This window comes from Populus euphratica, unplaced genomic scaffold (genome assembly GCF_000495115.2).
Source record: "Populus euphratica unplaced genomic scaffold, PopEup_1.0 scaffold19.1, whole genome shotgun sequence".
NCBI lineage: Eukaryota > Viridiplantae > Streptophyta > Magnoliopsida > Malpighiales > Salicaceae > Populus > Populus euphratica.
In genome coordinates, this window is record NW_011499853.1 from 1,810,879 (window position 1) to 1,829,345 (window position 18,467).

Genomic DNA, 18,467 nt, shown 5'->3' on the forward strand with positions numbered 1-18,467 from the left:
TCACCAGCACCCTTAGATTCTCATGCCCTCAACCGAATTAGAGCAACCTTTGCATAATAAACTTCTGGTTTAATGAATATTTTATTTCCATGCTAGCTCTCTCTCTCTCTCTCTCTCTCTAGACTGGAACTTCACAATCACCTGCCTCTAGAGCACTGGCCTCCCTCGAACATGCAAAAGAAATACCATCCTCCCTTGTCCCTGCACTCAGTGCCTAACAATTTGCAATTACACCATTTGTTTTCCGTTCCTTATCCTTAGCATTGCCTTGCCTTAAATGACAGCTTATTATTATGCACAAATTTAATAAACTTGGCCCGAAGCAAGGATGTATTATGAGTTATGTGAGTTATTTTGGGTTAATTTTGATAAATCTAAACAATATTATTTTAAAATTTTATTTTTAAAGGTTAACACTACATTATCTGATAAAAAAAAAAGGTTTTGATAGGGTCATTAATTTACTTGCCATGCTGATTGTGTCATATCAAATTAAATTTCACTTAATTTCATATAAAATTTAACTTAGATACAAGACCAGGATAGAGGTAAAATTATATTTTTATTATTTTTTAATATAGTAGAAAGTCAATTACCTTTAAAATCATTAAAAAAAAGATGGAATCTAAAAGTTTTTTAATCTTTTATATTTTTAAAATCAATTATCTTTAATAATTTTTAGTTTTTAGCACAATAAAATAATTCTATTATCCTTAAAAGCAATATTTTTAAAACTTGCTTTCAAAAACTTTTTCATCTTTTCATTATATATATATTTTTTTTATTATCAAGTTGAATAAAAATAATTTGATATTTTAATAAAAATAAAATATTGTTTTAAATGGAAAGTGGTTGGCGCATACAATGTAAACATAAACATGTAAGAAGTATTCATAATCTTCAAGTAGCTAGTGTGGTATTTTAATAATAAAAAATTATCTTTTAGCATGTTATTGAAATTTTGATGAATCTTCTTTCCATTGATATGACGCATAAAGGTAACGAAAGAATAATTTATTGTAGGCAGGGTTTTTTTTACCTTTTTTTTCTCTCCTCTCCTCGAAACTTATATTGACCATTCAAAATTTCAAAATTCTCCTTTGAGTTATTAATATTTAATTTTAGTCATTATTCTAATTCTTGTTTTTAGCATTTTTATACAATTCTTATTTATTTTTTATTTCACCATTTGATCCCAAATTTTGATTTTTTTTTCTTTTCAATTTGGACCCTTTTTATTGTCTCTCTTTTTTGGGTTGTTTTTCTAAGTTTATTTTTTTTTTTAATTTCACCCTTCAATCAAAAAATAGTGGTTGTCATCTAATTTGTTTTTCATTTCAATTTTGATTCTCATTTTTTAAATTGTTATTTTTTATTTTAGGTCCTTTTGTATAATTTTTTTTAATTTTATCCTTTAACATTTAATTGGTTGGGGATTGAGCTTATTACCCAAGTTAATGTTAATGTTAATTATGCTAACTCAAGTTGAGTCGGGCTAATTTTTTTATCTTTTTTTTACCTAACTTCATTCTTTCATCTTTAAGTGGCTAAGAATTAAGCTCATTATTTTTTTCTTTAGAAAAAAGGGTTTTTTCCATATTATCATGATTAATTTTTATTTTAGTTGGTCCATGTGTTATCACTACCTATTTTTTAATTATTTAATTAAAATAAACCAACTTACTTAACCTAATTGAGTCTAGAACTTGAGTCATAAATTTTTCTTCCTTCTTTAATACGTGCTTGCGACACTTAAATATCATTTTGAATATAAAAAATTCAACCTCGTGGCTTAGTATAGCCATATCTAGTGTAATTCTAGACATAATATTAAACTATGTTATCTTTGTGAGCTAAAGTAGATATTTCTCCAAGATATTACTGTTGGATTTTTCGAAACACATACACACAGCAAAAATGGTGAGTTTAAATTTGTTTAGGAGTCTCAAAGATATTATTAGAAAAATCTAGAGTTATTTAGATTTTATTAAAAAATTACCCGAAGATTAAATGTTTTTTCATATTTGAATAATTGTTCAAAAGATGGGTTGTCGCAAACCACAACTTGTAAAAATAAGAAATCTTTTAAACCCTTTTAAAAGAGAAAGATTCTCATACTTTTGAGTTCTAGCTCTTTTCTTTTGTGTTTTTCTGGTGTTATGTAACCTACATAGTTTTTGTATTCTTTTCAATATAAAAAAAATAAGAAACATAACATTCTATTTATATAAAAACCTAAAAATCTTATAAATGATAAAATATCAATTTACCTTCTAATTAATATCACATGTTATTTCAGGATAATTTTAGAAATTTATTCAATCAAGTTCATACTTGATTTTTCTAGGTCTAAAACTATAATTCTCTATTTAAATTACATTATAGTGCTTAATTTCTAAAATTTATTTACAATCAAGTCACATTTAATTAATCATTCTATTTTAAGCTCTGAATAATAATTTTTATATACGTGACCCGTCAGGTTCCTTAATAATTAGCTTAAATATAAATAACAATCATAAATAAAATAGGATTAGATAAATTAATTTATTATCAATTCAACAATTAATTGGTTTATATTTGAAGATCAAATGCAATGCTTAACAACCTGTCATAATCTTTTAAATATTAAAAAGCTCATAAGTGGTTTGACCTAACTTTTCGGTGATCAATTTTTGCAATGTAATTATTTCTCATTCATCAATAATATTCTAATTTAAACATTATAACATAGAGTGCATCTACTATGTCGAATCATATTTGTTTTCAATACCATACATAGAGTGTATCTACTATGTCGAATCATATTTGTTTTCAATACCATAATCTTTGATCATTTGACCAAGATTTAAAATTTTTTTCAAATTTTATTCGACCTTACATGAGAATTTATAATTAATACTATTTAAGAACAAGTGAAACATTTTCTTTTATTCACTTAGGGTGATGAATTCTCTTTTAATTACTTAAATACCTTTACATAATTCTTATTATACTCAATATTTGTTTGCTTGTTACTCTTGATTATACCAACATATAGTAGGATCAAAATATAATTTTTCATATATAAGATGACTTGGCAATTTCTAATTTAAAGATCATTTACATGACTATCACATGAATATTTTCATAAACACATATGATCTCTCCATATAAGATTTTTATGTGGGGTAGTTAAGTGTACATGTCATTTAACAAGCATATGTATATTAATTTCAAGTATCCTTCATACCCCAACTTATAGGTGCAATTACTTCTTTTTATAAAGAAAATAGCATAATATATATTAGTCTCAATAATTCTAATTAATGTTTAGTTTTAATAAAACATTAATCATTAATATTCAGGAACAATATTTTAATGTAATAGGAATCTTATAATTATAATAACTTTATAATTTTCTATGCAATGTAGTTTTATCTCTAGAACTTTATCTTTATTCTAAATTTATTGATCAAATATTAAACAAATCCAAAACCACTAAGACGAAAAACAGGCTAAAAAATAGGGTCATTTTAAAAATTGATTGGGGTAAAATTGAATTGATTTTTAAAATTAAAATTCAATTAAAGATTTAATTAAATAAATCAAAATTGAGAAAGGCTCATGACTATTAAGATTCTTCGTAACATTCAAGGCAAATTCAACTAGATTAGTATAATCATACTTGACCAATGCTTTTATTTATCTTTTTTGTTTTCTTGTAGCAATATTGTAAGGTTGTTCTTCAGGTATATTTTTAATAATAATATCGTACACCACTTTCTTAATAGAATCTATTTAAGCATATTTTTGCACTATCTTTAAAGCTTTAACCTCAAGTTCCACTAGTGCTGCTAGTGCACTGATCAATCTCAACATCAATACCAATCCTTTTTCTTATGAAACACTATGTACTCATTAAAGGTCGCATCCCTATTAGTAATAAATTTAAATAACTTGTGATTAACACACCACAATTGATATTCCTCCACCCTAAATACATAGCCTAGGAATATATATTTTCCTACTTTCGGCCAAGTTTATCTTTCTTAGCATGAGTATAAACAAGACAATTGAATATTCTTAGTTTAGAAAAATCAACAAGAGAACCAAATCATAACTCAGATGAAGTTTTCAACTCTAAAACTATCAATAAAGATAAATTCACCATATAGCAAGCCAAGTTAAATCTAAAATGATATCGTTTTGATTTTTTCAAGAAAAGTCAAACTAAATCTTACTTAGATTTTAACCGTGTCAACCAAGTTAGACCAAGTCAACTCTCACTTGATTTGATGTAACTCAACTTGAACCTGATTTTATATTAAAAAGTCATGAGATTAACATACCGAGTCAAAAAAATTTAATAATATTAATTTTATTATAGCTAATAAAATATATTTTAAATGGTCTTTTATTTTATTTTTCAAGATATTCACTATTGTTTTCAATGTAAAGTTGTTCCTTCACCTTTATTCCTTTTTTAAAAAAAAGACTTTTAGAAATTGTAGATTATAAACAGTATCTTATAAAGAAAATGACACCAATAATAGTTAAGCTACAACAATTTTTTTTTGAAATAGGTCATTTGATTTACCTGAATATATCATGTATGATATCTCATTTTTTTTGCATGACTAAAAAAATTAAAACTTATTTGGTTGGTTGATAAAAACAAAAGTTTCCAATGATTTCCAATTTCCTACCATTGAGTTGGGAGTTGCCAACATTTATTAAAGGGGTATTTAAATCATGTCGATTTGAGACTTGACTTGATCCAAATTAAATTTAAAAAATTAAATGAATTAATCTAATTCAAAATAGATGACTTAATCGATAAACTTAAAATCTCATCAAAACAGTTATATTTTAATATATATATATATTAAGTTAGGTTTCGTGTCGGGTCATGATCGGTTATGGTTTAATAACTTTTTCTGGGTTGACCCACGAAAAGAAAGGAATAGAGGGAGAGGGCCCTTAATGATTTGTCTAATTTGGACTTTGGATTCGCTTTCGAACCAGAATCAATTGCTTTCCTTTTTTCCATTTCCAACCAAAAAAAAAAATTAAAAGCGAGACCAGGGAAAGGCAGGGCAGGTTCTGGAGTATTATTTTAAGAAAGGAAGGGGAAAAGGGAAATTGAACTTGATGGTTCAATCGCATGGCTTCTTCTTCTTCTTCCTCTTCTCATCAGACTCGCGTGCCTTTCCCTTCCGACCCTGGTAATTCCTTCTCTCTCTCTCTTTTACCATATTTTTAACCACAATCAATCCATAGATTAACCTTTGTGATTGTGACTGTATAAGTTATACGTGATCAAAATTAAATTATGCTTTATGTAATTTTATATCAGGTATTCATCTTACATTTTAACTAACTGTTATTGATTAATTACAGGTTTAGTTAAATCTTAATGCAAATTATTCTAAGTTACTGGTTTTGAAATTTCTATGTTCAAATAAAATTCATGCGTTTTGTTTTATGGAAAGCAGGTGATAAACCACTAGATCATGATGTTCCGATCCATGTTGTCACCGAACCTTCTCAACTTCCGGTCGAGTTCCTTAACCCTTCTGCCGCAAAGCAATTGATCATTGGTTTTGACTGTGAGGGTGTTAATCTCTGTCGTCATGGAGCTCTCTGTATTATGCAGGTCAGCTATAGTTTAGTGTTGTTCTGTGCGCGTAATAGAAAGTATAATTTTATAATTTTGATGCTGCATTGTTTTTTTGTCATTGGTTTTGGCAGCTTGCATTCCCGGATGCTATCTACTTGGTTGATGCCATTAAGGGTGGAGAGCCACTTATCAAAGCATGTAAGCCTGCACTCGAGTCGAGCTACATCACAAAAGTTATTCACGACTGCAAAAGGGATAGCGAGGTTTCTAGTTGAACTTGCTTGATTCTAGATGGTATTAGCTTTTTATGATGTGCACTAGTACCAGACTTCTATCAATGTAGTTAAAAATCAATTTTATTTTGTAGGCATTATATTTTCAATTTGGCATCAAGTTGCACAATGTTGTTGATACCCAGGTGAGTAACTAATAGGTGGAACTGGTATTCTATTTGGGAATTTTTTTAATGATCTTTTATGTACAATAGTACATGTTCTTCAAGCATCGTCAGTAAGCAATGAGGATAAGGTTTTTCTGTTTAATTGATATTGTTAATTTTTCAAATTATCTACAGACTAGTGGTAGACTGTTAATGAGTCTTACTGAATTGACCTGGCAAGAGCATATTCTGTGCTCTTTATCTCTATTGTAATGCACATTTAAACTGCTCTTTTTGGGAGCCGGGGGGGTTGCCATTTGCCAAGTTGGATGCACACTAAGTTAACTGTGGGGTTAATCTAGAACCTCTTTGGTGAAGACTGTATGAATATGGTGCTCATGAGGGCTTGAGAGTTACACTTAAAAAATAAACAAAGTAGACTATTGCGAGGACATTATTCTGAATCTTAAGTTCATAACCATTTATATTTGATTTACACTTTGATGTATGATCAGCTTTAGGTCTGCATCATAAGCTCTATTAGTTGCTTTTAGCAAAGATCAATTATAATTGATACTGCTACATCTTTCTTTTAGTTTTCGAGATCAGATTTGAGCATTCACTATCGTTGTGGTAATTGCTTATATTGGCATAGAGAATTATTAATCTGGAGCTGTCATTTTAATTTTAATACATATTTGTCGTTTTGCTAGTAGATTGCTTATTCTCTGATAGAGGAGCAAGAAGGACGGACTAGATTGCCAGGGGACTATATATCATTTGTTGGCCTCCTTGCAGATCCACGCTATTGTGGTACTATATATTCTGCAGTATCCATTTGTATTATCCGTTTCAGGTCATATAGCTTGATTGTTTTGTGAATATATTCCATACTTGCTAAAAGTTTTTGATATAACAAATGGATGATAACTCCAATGTCTTGACATCATGTCCTGTCTTTCTTCTGTTAAAGGACTAGTGTTGCATTAATGCCTATAGTTTAATTATGCTGGTGGGTGCATCTTGAAAGCTACTCTCTGTTGTCCCTCTTTAATAACAAAAAAAGAGGTTGGGAAACAAGTCTTATGAAATCTTTAGCACTCAATTGGAATCACGTTGCAATGAACTGATGGGGTTAAATTTTTTTTTTTTGGATTGAGAAGTAGCTTCTAGACATGATTCTTACTACAAGGAGGCTTCTGACTTCTGTAGGGACAATTTTTTTCTTTCCTATATTTCCCTTCTCTTCTCTTTTAAAGTCTGCATCATAAGAGCATTTAGCTTCCTGGTCTATGTATTGTTTGTTCGATAGGAAATGCAGTAGCATTGAATGACCTTATTTTTACTTGTGATTAGCACTTTGTAGGAAAATTGATAAACACTGCAACCTTTTTCAACTACTCCAGCATTTCCTACCAGTTTGTGCCACTGGCTTTTCTTCTTTAATTGAAAGTAGATTCGTACGAGAGCAGCATTTGAATGTTCTGATTGGACTTGTTATTCTAAACTGATGTGGGACAACTCTGGATTTGTGTCCCACAAAGGATTCGTGGCTAGATTTTGGGAATGAATTTATAAAAAAGAAAGAAAAAAGGTTTCTGACCGAGGTTACTTTAGTGAGAAAGCAGTACAAGAAAAGGAAGAAAAACAAGAAGAAAATAGCACTTGAATAGAGAGGAAGTGCTCAGGCACGAAAAGCCCTAATGTCACTAAACTAAATGGAAATAGCAATTTGGATAGGAAAACAAAATACATAACTAATAGAAAACTCCTCATGGTATTCTAGTTCCCAAATAAGCCATAATTACTATATAATAAATTCCTGAACAGAAGCTTCTTTGTTCTTGGTTACATCATAAACCTTCAACCCAGAGTAAAGATTTTCTTGGTTATTATTTGCAATAACTACTAATATTGTTCTCCTTCTTTTTTTTTTGAAAACAAGAATACTTATCTGCTCTTATTCTCATTGGCTTGCCTTTTGCTTTTGACTGGACATACTTTGTGGTATCTAGTTGGCAACAAAATTGACTTCCTGCATCATTCGTTGTATTTCTGAGTTTTATATTTTGTGGATTTGAATGCAGGTGTATCTTATCTGGAGAAGGAAGAGGTTCGTGTTCTCCTCCGACAGGTTAGTTTAAGCATCTGACTCTCTCTCTCTCTCTCTCTCTCTCTCTCTCTTCGAGTAAAGGGGAGAGAGCTATATTGAAAAAGCTATTCTCTAATGCCTTGGTTTTGATTCCAAAAAAAAAAAAAACATTTTGGCTCTTTGGGAAGATAAAGTAGTGGCACTAGCCAGTAACATTTGCTTTCACTCTGTCTTTGACTTTTGAACACATTTGCCTCTCAAGTTTGCACTCCTAAGATGCTATCCTTCTGTTGCTAGATTGGTGACGGATGCTTCTGTTGTGCAATTTAGAGTTTCGTGATGTGCTGGCGTGTGGCATTCAGCGTTTAGACAAGGACTTCTTTAACTTCTGAGACTTACAAGAGAGTTAGTCCCTTGCCATGTTAAATTTTACTGGCAAGTGTAGTGTCTCTTTTCTAATCATTGGTTGAAGATATAGTAGAGGCAATGCCACAAGCTATGAGATCAAACCAGCGACCTTAAGTAGTGCTTTCTAGAGTCTCCATACTTATGTTTTATCCCATGAATATTAAAAAGGAAATATACCTCAGCGGACTTATAACAAGATAACCAATGGTGTTTGTACTTCAAAAATTTTATTCAAGCTCTTGCACTCTAATATTTTTGTGTACATTTAAACAATGTTCAATCAAGTGCATTTGTCCTGGAAAGACCCTTTTGATCACTGATGTGCAATGCTCTTTGGAATGATATTTTCTGAACAATTGAGTGATCATTTTTTAAAAGTTTAAAGACATTCTGATATAATAGAGGTAATCAATTATTGATTTGGATAAACTACAAGAACCAGGGTTGTGAGGATCTCTTTTTATGATTTTGACGCTGTTTGTGTTTATTTGCACTTGCATCTTCTCTAAGAGCTCAAGAGAAATTTGTTCAGCTACTGCACACCCCCTTTGTGGCAACACCATGTGCATTTTCTTACAGCTAGTACTTCCTGACATTATTGTATCTTTCTATTACTTTCAGGATCCTATGTTCTGGACATACAGGCCATTTTCTGAAATGATGATCCGTGCAGCTGCAGATGATGTTCGTTTTCTTCTCTGCATCTATTATAAGATGATGGAAAAGCTGAACGAAAGATCATTATGGTATCTTGCTGTTCGTGGAGCATTGTATTCTCGATGTTTCTGCATTAATGAGAATAATTATGCTGATTGGCCCGATATCCCTCCTATTCCAGGTTTTATGTTTTATCAACCTATCATTCTACGCTACTTCTTGTTTCCCAATCTTCCTGGAATCATGTTACCAACTCTGTGGAATTGGTTTGTATGCTATGTTGTTTTTAATATACATCCAATATGGATAAAAGATAAATTAAAGATAAAAGAGGTGCCAAACACTCCAAATTGGATAGTTTTGCACTACATTGTATTGGCTTTAACTATTGGGTTTCATTGTTGGAAACTATGGGAAGGGATTTCCAATTGAGAAAGTTTGTTATTTTCCGCAAGATAATGTCACTAACAATCTAAAGATTTGAAATGATATTAAGTTCAAGTGCAGTGCATGCATGTGGGTCTAGATTTTGGATAAGGAGGAGTTGTGTGTAAGCTAGCCTTCAGCACGCCAACTATGAATGCATGCACCCACCCTAAAATAAGAGTGTATAAAGAAATATAGCTTACTAGCAAGTAACAAGCAATCAAACGGAATAGCTGGACATTGTTTGACTTCTTGTTTAGCATGACCTATTTTGGATGGGCTTCGTGAAGGAAGGTAACAAAAATGCTTCACTAAATTGAATACTGATCTAGTTGTGCCTTCTCTTTATAGATAACCTCACCATTGAGGACAATGCCCCCGAGGAGGAAATCCTTTATGTTCTTGATGTTCCCCCGGGAAAGATGGGACGTGTTATTGGAAGACGAGGAGCTTCCATTTTGTCAATAAAGCAATCTTGCAAGTATGTCTCTCTTCTCCCTCCCCTCATATTCTTTTGCAATCCATATCATCAATTTGGTTTTCTTGTTCTTTAATCTGAGCATGTGCATCCTTTTGCAGTGCGGAAATTTTCTTTGGAGGTGCTAAGGGTCCACCTGACAAGGTAAGTCTATCTAATTAATGATGATAACTAGCTGCCAGGTGATAACCTTAGCCTTGGTCAAAATCTAGCCATCTTAGAATTCAAGTCGATGCAAAATGAAATCTGCTTTGAGATTTCCGTATTCAACCAGCATAGAAAGCGGGGGAACCTTCTTGTATTTTGATCATCTCAAGAAAAATGACATTATTAGAGACTCACAAGATAAAGCCATGGAAGATAACCCACACTGCCTTTGTTCAAGATTTACTTGTATTTATTTGTTGTCATCCTCGCGTGTAAATGTCATTTATTTTCTTGTAGGCATTCATAATAGGACCAGTGAAACAGGTGAGGAAAGCAGAAGCCATGCTGAAGGGGAAAATGGTGGATATTTACTAGGGAGCTTCATGTTTCATACCCGTTCAACTTAAATGTAATAATAGCAAGTTTGCGAGAGAATTTGCCTGCCTAAACTTCTGATGTCATGCCTTCCTAATACTAACTTGTTGAGTGCCTGCTGGTTTCGTACACTTATCAGCATCTATCTTTGCATTTTGGAGGCAATCTCAAATGCTAATAATTCCAAAAATATGACTTGGTTGGCAATTCAAGGATGACAATCACCAGCCGCTTTCTCGCCAATTTGCACCCTAAAGTGTTTGTTTAATTGTAAATGCAAAAGGATAGAAATAGGATGTTATATCCAGTTATTTCTCTGCGTTGAATCTAATGCAGAGAGCGAATTTTTTAGGAAGGCTAAACTATAAGAACCCCTAGACCATGGGTCCTCGTGCATTGTGAATGGCAGAGCTCCTAACATTCTCATACTCCAGTTCTTCATAAAAACAGCTTCTATGGGTGCCTGTTGCTGGACGCAGGCTTCAAAGAAACATTCTCTACGGTTTTGTAGAATGAATGGTGATCAAGAGGCTACCTTTCAAGTTTCAGATCTAGCTCCCTCTGTATTTTTTCCGTTCCTTTTTTCTTGTTCTTGATGCATTACATCTATTATTGGCCTTGATGCAAATTCAGAAAAATAGCATACAGTAAACTCCAGGTTTGAATATTGAAATGGTTTGCTCTCACACAGGCAGCGAAAAGAGATCACGAAAAACTGCATCTCTTAACTACAAGCAACATTGCCCCCACAATGCAGGAGGACTTAATAAAGACAATTTTGCAATCTCTTTGAAACAAGTAATCTAGTAAAAACCTTGTCAAGATCGATGCAGAATCAGAACACGGTGTTGTTCTCTTGGAATTGTGAACAAGAGTGAGCACACCAATACGGCCGCACTTGAAATATTGTTACCAAACGGGCAAAAGAATATGCGGACCTAATGGGCGATAAAGGCCACTTGACAGAATTTACTTAAAATTACCAAAGTGGTATTGTTGGCCACCAAGGCTTGAGAAGAAATCATCTCCGCCAGTTGCTTGTGGCGGTGAAGCCGTTAACCCGGATTTACCAAGGCCAGATCCCATGCCCATTGCTCTTCCCATATAGAATGAAGTTGGAGGTCCCTTTTCCCTTTCATCTAACCCATCAGTAAGATCACCCACGACACCAACATCTACAAGAGACACCTTCTTGGCTGCAAGGAGTTCAAGTGGCAAGACAATTCTGACTGAGCCTCAAAGCAAGAAGTACAATGTTAAAGAATAATTGCAGACACTCGCACAGAGAAACACCAGACAAGAATGTGGAATCAAAGCTCATCTCCAGAACCCTAGACAAAAATGGTAGAATGCAAACAAAGAGCGTACTTTCAAGACAATACTTTTTTCCAGAAAATTTAAAAAGAAGACCACTCCATGGCATGATTGTTCCTCCACCAACAAAATCATAACATTGTAACAGTTTACTTTGAAGCATTATTAAAGTAACCACATTACTCTCTACCCACATCCCTTGCTAGAATTTCATTAGAGAAGAAAATTGTAGTGTATGCATATCAAAACACATGAAAAGCCCTGCATATTAGGTATATATGCACATAATGATGCAAAACAAACCAATTCCATATTTGTGGGGAAAAGCCTTGCTAGAATTTCATTACAGAAGAAAATTGGAGCAGAGAATGCATATTAAAACACATGAAAAGCCCTGCATATTTGGTATACATGCAGATAATGAAGCAAAACAAACCGATTCCACATTTGTGGGAAAAAGCATCCAGCATAAACCACATGGATAAGCACCAATAAGGAAGCACGTGATCCAGTTCTCTGCCACCTGCATGTGAGCCTAAAAAAATTGCCTAGTTCTAGCAGTCACTAGGAGCCAGCGATAACAAAGATTTCCATACGACCATAACAATCCAAAATCACACTCCCAACTAAACCATTCTGTCCATGATTCTACATTCAAATGGTATGCGTGCAGAATGTTAAGACATCACACATGAGACTGATGAGCTCAAGTTCTGTTAGATGTATAAAATATAGCAATTAAAATCCATCAAAGGGATTTTGCATCGTATTATTGTCCCACACCAAGAGCATTCGTGTTCCTTTTGCATAATATCATGGTTTATATTTTTTTAAAGTTCAAAGATGACATATGGAAATAAAAGGAACTCAGTATTCAAGCCTCTTTTAACAATTGAGCATCCTGTTCTTTGTCCGTGTTGTTTGTTTAAGGGTGGGAAAAAGGGAGGTAGTTTGGATAAAATTGAAAAAGTTATCATGACTTGCATCAAACATCTGTGAAGTTGAAATAAAATTTTCAATGTAATATTTCAAGGAGAAATTACAGCACGTCCATATATTCTGCAACCATCCAAATCTCTTACAACCAGTTTTGGTCATCTCTATCTGTGTGATCAAACAAGACTCCACTCTTGAGAACCTATTCTTAGTGGTGTCGTAAATAAATAAATAAAATCTAACTTGCTCCATGAATTCATGCATAAAATAAAAACAATTTAATTGAGGTAGATCACATATATAGCATGTATATGGAGAACGTTTCTGAAAGGAAACAATAGTAACCAAGAAAGATATGCTTACGAGCAGATATATTAAGATCAATCAGTCCACGGCTAAGCGAATCTGCCCATATTCCAGACTTCACCTGGAAACCCTCCTTCTGTGGAGGATTGGAGCTTGCCAAAGAGTTCCCATCCAAATTGTTAAGGCTGCCATCTTTAATAGGACTTTGAGTTGGTTCTGAAGAAGCTGGGTTAGAACTAGAAGTGAATACACCAAAAAGATCAGATCCATCGAAATTGTTCATTGGAACTGCAGCAAATGGGTCAAAGACATTAGTATTTGGAGGATCAGATTTTGGAGTCTTGATCCCGGGTTGTGCGACTGGTTCATCACTAGAAAAGAAGTCAAATGTAGAAGGAACTGCAGAAGGGTTGGCAGGTTGGGAAGTGAACAGATCGACCTTTGTCTGCAAAACAAGTCACAACAAAATTTATCACCACAGAATATCCAAGCATCCATCAACAAAGCATTAAATTCTGAGCACGTATAACCGTGCCCTCAAGAAATTGCAAATAATAAAAACATTCTCCAACTTCTCGATAATAAAATTGTGAAGCAAATGTCATCCAAGAACATGACACAGAGCTCTACACTAAAGGTAAACTACCTTTGTGAAGCCAACACGCATACTTCAAAGACAAAAGGAACAAAGTAAATCAAAATCCTTCTTGGTTGACACAAAGTCAAATAAATAACAGCTTTATCCAATTTGAAATGGCATGCAAGAGCCAAAAACTAAAACACGGCATTTCATTTCCAGAAATTAGCAAGGTATCTGACCTGAGTCTGTGAACTTGCTTCCTTTCCAGCTTGGGGAGGGGCTGATACAAAAGCTGCATCAGCAAACAGATCAACCTCTGCAGAATTCCCATTCATGACTAAAGCTTCTGTAGTAACAGATGTAGGTCCATCCATGAGATCACCAATCAAACTTTCTCCAAACAAATCAACTTGGTTCGAGGTTTGAGAAACAGACACTGTCAATGATGATAAAATATCAAATATATGAAAATATAATGTCAAATATATTAGAAAACAGGAAGGAATCAACAACTTGGTATCTTCAGTAGTAATTTCATTGAAAGTTTTGTGTTGGATAATATAGGAGAATGATTCATATCTAAATTATCATTGAGATGCACTCGTTTCAATTGAAATGCAGACCACTGAACAGTATTAAAAAAGACATGAGCATTAAAAGGCACAAAAAGGAAACAACACACCACAGAGGACTTTGCTGCCTGTAAATTTCTTGCACATTCACAAAAACATAGCTGTCTAAGACTTGGAACACAGGGCATGGCTTCTTGGCCATCAGACAACTACAATGTCTGGAGCCCTCTGACACTATGCATTCAAACCACTGCTTCATCCAAGTATTGCCACATGCTCATCCCAATTTCTTCACTCAATTTTTTCTTTCACAAATACAAAAAAAAACCACAATATTCTCACTTCATAAGAAAGCATCAACGGTTTTTCAAGGTTCATTTTGCTTTGTGGATTGAGTTTGGTAATTTATAGTTTCTTAAGTTACTGATTCAAGAGTCTATGACCACAGATTTTATTGGTTTCAATAAGCATGCATCTATTTAATGTTTTCTGTTCTGCATGTCCAGAAACAGATCTGAGCAAGTATCCGGGAAGTGCAACATCTCTCTTTGAAAAACAATTACAAAAACATTTTACACTTGAACAGCCCTTCAGTGTTGCTGAATAGACAGAACACGGGATAACAAAGCAAAAGTTGAAAAATATATGCATCCCAAGCATATCTTTGACTAAGATGAAGCAAACGACCACACCACGCATACAATATTCAGAATACTTACTAGTGCTGGAGGTTCCTCGGGGATCAAAATCATCATCATCATAATTACTTGAAACTGAGTTTTTCTTATCAGAGGCATTTAGGTTAGCAGATGACCTTGATGCACGAGAAGACATATTATCTTGATCCTTGCTGCAAAACAAATATTCTGAAATAAACAAAATAACAAAACATAAAAAATACAGAGGCAAGTCATATTGTGTGCCTGTGTTTGTGCAAATGGCAGAGATTGTAGTGGAGTAGCTTGCTGTTCATGGAAAATGATACTAAGAAGAAAAGAAAATGGCCAACAAGCTGAAGTTGTGTTTAGTATTGCAGTGTTGGATTGCAAATCCAGATTGGACAGCATTGAAGTATGGTCAGCCAAAGCATCAAAGATGAAAGTTTTGGTCAATTACAAAACACAGGATCACGAAAAATTTTGGACTGAAATGCCAAGCACACTCCAAATAATCATATCAGCAGTAACGTGGGCATTGTTCTCTTTAAATGATGAATTTACTAAAACAATCAATAAGTATAAAAGTAATGACCACGAAATTGTAGCTATGCCCGCACATGCATAAGGAAAATAAACTGAGATTTTCCAGCATACTAATGATAAAAAATGAAACCTTCCAAAGCCTGCAGAACCCTTTTTCAAGGTGCTGTCTTGATCATCACTTATACCCCTTCGATGTGACTTCGTGTAGGAATCCTTCCGACTCTTTTCTTGTTTAAAACTATCATAGCTATCTTCATCTCCCGTACCACTTAAGCCATCTCCATACCGATCTCTATTTTGGAAGCTGCTGCTGCTGCTACCAAATGAGGCTGCGCTTGACTTATAAGATATTCCACTAGATGAAAGACCAACATACCTAAAAATAAGGCAAACAGTTTAGTACCCATAAGATAAAGGAAAGAAGCTCAAGTCTAATACAAAATATCAGTTCGTGAGCATGAACTTACTTATCACGGTTAGCAGCAGCCTTACTTCTGACTTCGTATATTTTATCCTTATTGTTCAAAAGGGATACAATAGTTTCGGCCTTCTTCCTCACATTAAGTCCTGAGTCCTTTCCATTTGGCTCAACATATTCGAAACTTGTGAGGGACTTAACCAAAAAAGAAAATAGGGAGCTGGAATGTTAGTGAATATTCAAGCTTACTTTGAACATTGTAAAGACAACAGGCAATTTTACTTGAATATGAAAATAGTCCTTACTGATATCTGGAATGTGTGTTCTATTATGTCATCAACAGCACGATCAGATCCATGTGCCACCAAATATTCTATGACAGTCAATGCCTGGTATCAAAATGATTTAACAAATTATAGGGTTTAAAAGGGCAATGTAACAGAGCAAGGTCAGGGAGTATATATGAAACTTATGCTTTTATAATCAAAATAAAAAACTTTAAAGCAGAAAATTTAAAAGGGCTACCTTGTAAACAAGACGCCAATCCTTGCCCGTCTCACCTAACCTCGTCCACAGGACATTCATGATCATTTGACATTCCGTGCTACACCATATTGGAAGAAAACAAATAAATATACGAAATCAACCCATCTCCCCTTAACACAACATACACTTAAGCAAACTAATTCAGTAAAGAAACATAAAAACAAGCCATAACTCACAATTTTTTAGTAGCTTGCGCGATCTCAGCCATTGCAGAGCCATGTGGACCCCAAGGTGCATCATCAGTGGCATCCAACACCTGTATTGATAATAATTCATAAAAAAAAAAACGTCACTTAACAAGAAAAACCACGTACAAAATCACTATGATAGAGTCCAGCAGGCGGCAGATCCACCCATAATTCGAATAGTTAATACTTTGAGGCCTACACTGTTAAATCAAAACAGAAAATATTGGTAAACATGTTTAAAAGCCTGTGCTATTATTATGGATGCTAAAAAATTTCATCGAATCAGAAACTCAAGCAGCACAAATCAAGTTAATGCTGTCAGATTAGCACAAAGGCAGAATAGATCAATAATGTTTACCAAAAAAGAAAAGATCAATCCTATAAAAATTTATAAAATTAGCATTGCACAAAATACAAAACTAATATGCACCAAATTGCTATCGAATTTTATCAATTTAATTTGAAAAAATATATATATAATCAATTCATTTACGAAATATTTATTACCTTTTGTTCGATCTCAGGAACCTTCAAGACCTTGAGATTGACCTCTCTCTTTCTGCAACCAAAAACAGAAAGAAAAAAAAAAGCATTAGAATTGAATCATAATCGATCGAGTTGCAAGAAAAATGGAAATGAGAGAATTGGAAGCTGACATTTCGCGGACTGTTTGATCAAAGACTTTGATGAAATCCATGATGGATCTGCAAATCGGTGGCGTCTGATTAGGATCTGAACGAATTGCAGGATGGAGAAATGCAGAGATTTGGTAAGTGAGAATTGTTAAGTGGTGAGATCTTGGATTTGGTCGAAGAGGGGAGATGCGTAATCAGGCAGGAATGTTCTTGTGGTTTTAATGATTTTATTATTTTGAGGAGGCAAGAGAACGAGGCTGGTACTTATGTTTTGAGTACCAATATCGCTTGCTTTTCTCGATACTAAATTATTAGTATTGTCTAGTTTTCTTTTTTAAAAAAAAAAAATAGTTTTTTCTTGCATAATTTGAAATTACCATGACTTTCGGAAAAATTAACTCTTATCCGAGGAACGTAATAAAATTGTTTTTATTTTTCGGTTTATCATGCGTAATAAAAGTGTTTTACTTTCTTTTATACATATTTTTACGATAAAGGTTTTTTTTTTCCTGCAAATCTATAAAAACTAGGTCTTTTTTATGAAGATCTTAGAGATACACTTTCTAGATCTATTTTGTACCAAAAAAAATTATTTTAAATATTAACTTCAATATTTGAATTTTAAAAAAATAAAATAAAACTAAACTTTCTTATGGTTCGCTAGCCAATTTTTTTTCCATTGTAAAAAAATGCTAAGATCATAATAACATTACTAAAAAAAAATTATTTTAAGATTTGAATCTGATTGAATTTAATAAAATTATTTAATTTGATAAAAAATAAAATGATAATAAATAAAGTAGAAAAAAATTAACAATGAAAAAAAGTTAAAAAAACTCAATTAGATTAGCAAGTCAAATATGTTATTTGGTTGTAATATCAAAATAACCCAATTAAAAGTAAATTAAATATAACCAAGAAACTCAATTATCAAATAACCCATGTTAAATGGCTAAATTTAAAGGAAAAACAAAAAGTTAACTTTTTTTTTAAAAAAAGTTAAAATAAGTTAACTCACCAACCTCGTGATCATGGTCATAAAATTGATATAACCCTATGAAAAAAAACATAAAAACTAATTCTCAATCAATCAAAAATTATTTTTAAAAAACAAAAATAAATACTGAAAGATTTTATATGATAACGAAGCAAAAATTAAATAAGAATATGATAACCTTCTTTTGAGCAAAATTAAATAAAAAATAC

At 32.9% G+C, this 18,467-nt stretch overlaps 3 protein-coding genes across 3 annotated transcripts in view; 1 reads left to right on the forward strand and 2 right to left on the reverse strand.

Moving 5' to 3' along the window:
- LOC105122242 (UPF0587 protein C1orf123 homolog) overlaps positions 1–120 on the reverse strand; it is a 29,026-nt gene extending 28,906 nt beyond the window's left edge. Inside the window, exon 1 of the mRNA XM_011021242.1 lies at positions 97–120. The gene's annotated coding sequence lies outside the window, so the exon portion shown is untranslated. The remainder of the gene's footprint in view (positions 1–96) is intronic.
- Positions 121–5,033: 4,913 nt separating this feature from the next.
- LOC105122243 (uncharacterized) lies at positions 5,034–10,779 on the forward strand. The gene is made up of 10 exons (XM_011021244.1): positions 5,034–5,207; positions 5,478–5,638; positions 5,734–5,865; positions 5,970–6,020; positions 6,698–6,794; positions 8,069–8,115; positions 9,103–9,319; positions 9,916–10,045; positions 10,144–10,186; positions 10,487–10,779. Exons 1-10 carry the CDS (start codon positions 5,147–5,149, stop codon positions 10,562–10,564), a joined length of 1,017 nt encoding a protein of 338 aa, XP_011019546.1. The 5' UTR covers positions 5,034–5,146; the 3' UTR covers positions 10,565–10,779.
- Positions 10,780–11,190: 411 nt separating this feature from the next.
- On the reverse strand, positions 11,191–17,555 carry LOC105122244 (ENTH/VHS family protein). Its single transcript, XM_011021245.1, has 11 exons — positions 17,283–17,555; positions 17,134–17,185; positions 16,615–16,694; positions 16,418–16,496; positions 16,198–16,281; positions 15,942–16,087; positions 15,605–15,850; positions 14,992–15,122; positions 13,940–14,136; positions 13,178–13,565; positions 11,191–11,760 (listed from the first exon to the last, which is right to left on the reverse strand). The coding sequence occupies exons 1-11, from the start codon at positions 17,321–17,323 to the stop codon at positions 11,534–11,536; spliced, it is 1,671 nt and encodes a 556-aa protein (XP_011019547.1). The 5' UTR covers positions 17,324–17,555; the 3' UTR covers positions 11,191–11,533.
- Positions 17,556–18,467: the final 912 nt, after the last annotated feature.

What these genes read in the sequence shown, in the direction of transcription:
- LOC105122243 (XM_011021244.1), top strand. Translation starts at nt 5,147, where the DNA reads ATGGCTTCTTCTTCTTCTTCCTCTTCTCATCAGACTCGCGTGCCTTTC. An exon ending in ACTGCAAAAGGGATAGCGAG is followed by an intron (nt 5,866 to 5,969) that starts GTTTCTAGTTGA and finishes TTTATTTTGTAG; the next exon opens with GCATTATATTTTCAATTTGG. An exon ending in CGATATCCCTCCTATTCCAG is followed by an intron (nt 9,320 to 9,915) that starts GTTTTATGTTTT and finishes TTCTCTTTATAG; the next exon opens with ATAACCTCACCATTGAGGAC.
- LOC105122244 (XM_011021245.1), bottom strand. Translation starts at nt 17,323, where the DNA reads ATGGATTTCATCAAAGTCTTTGATCAAACAGTCCGCGAAAT. An exon ending in GATCAAACAGTCCGCGAAAT is followed by an intron (nt 17,186 to 17,282) that starts GTCAGCTTCCAA and finishes TTTTGGTTGCAG; the next exon opens with AAAGAGAGAGGTCAATCTCA. An exon ending in CCGAGGAACCTCCAGCACTA is followed by an intron (nt 14,137 to 14,991) that starts GTAAGTATTCTG and finishes CATCATTGACAG; the next exon opens with TGTCTGTTTCTCAAACCTCG.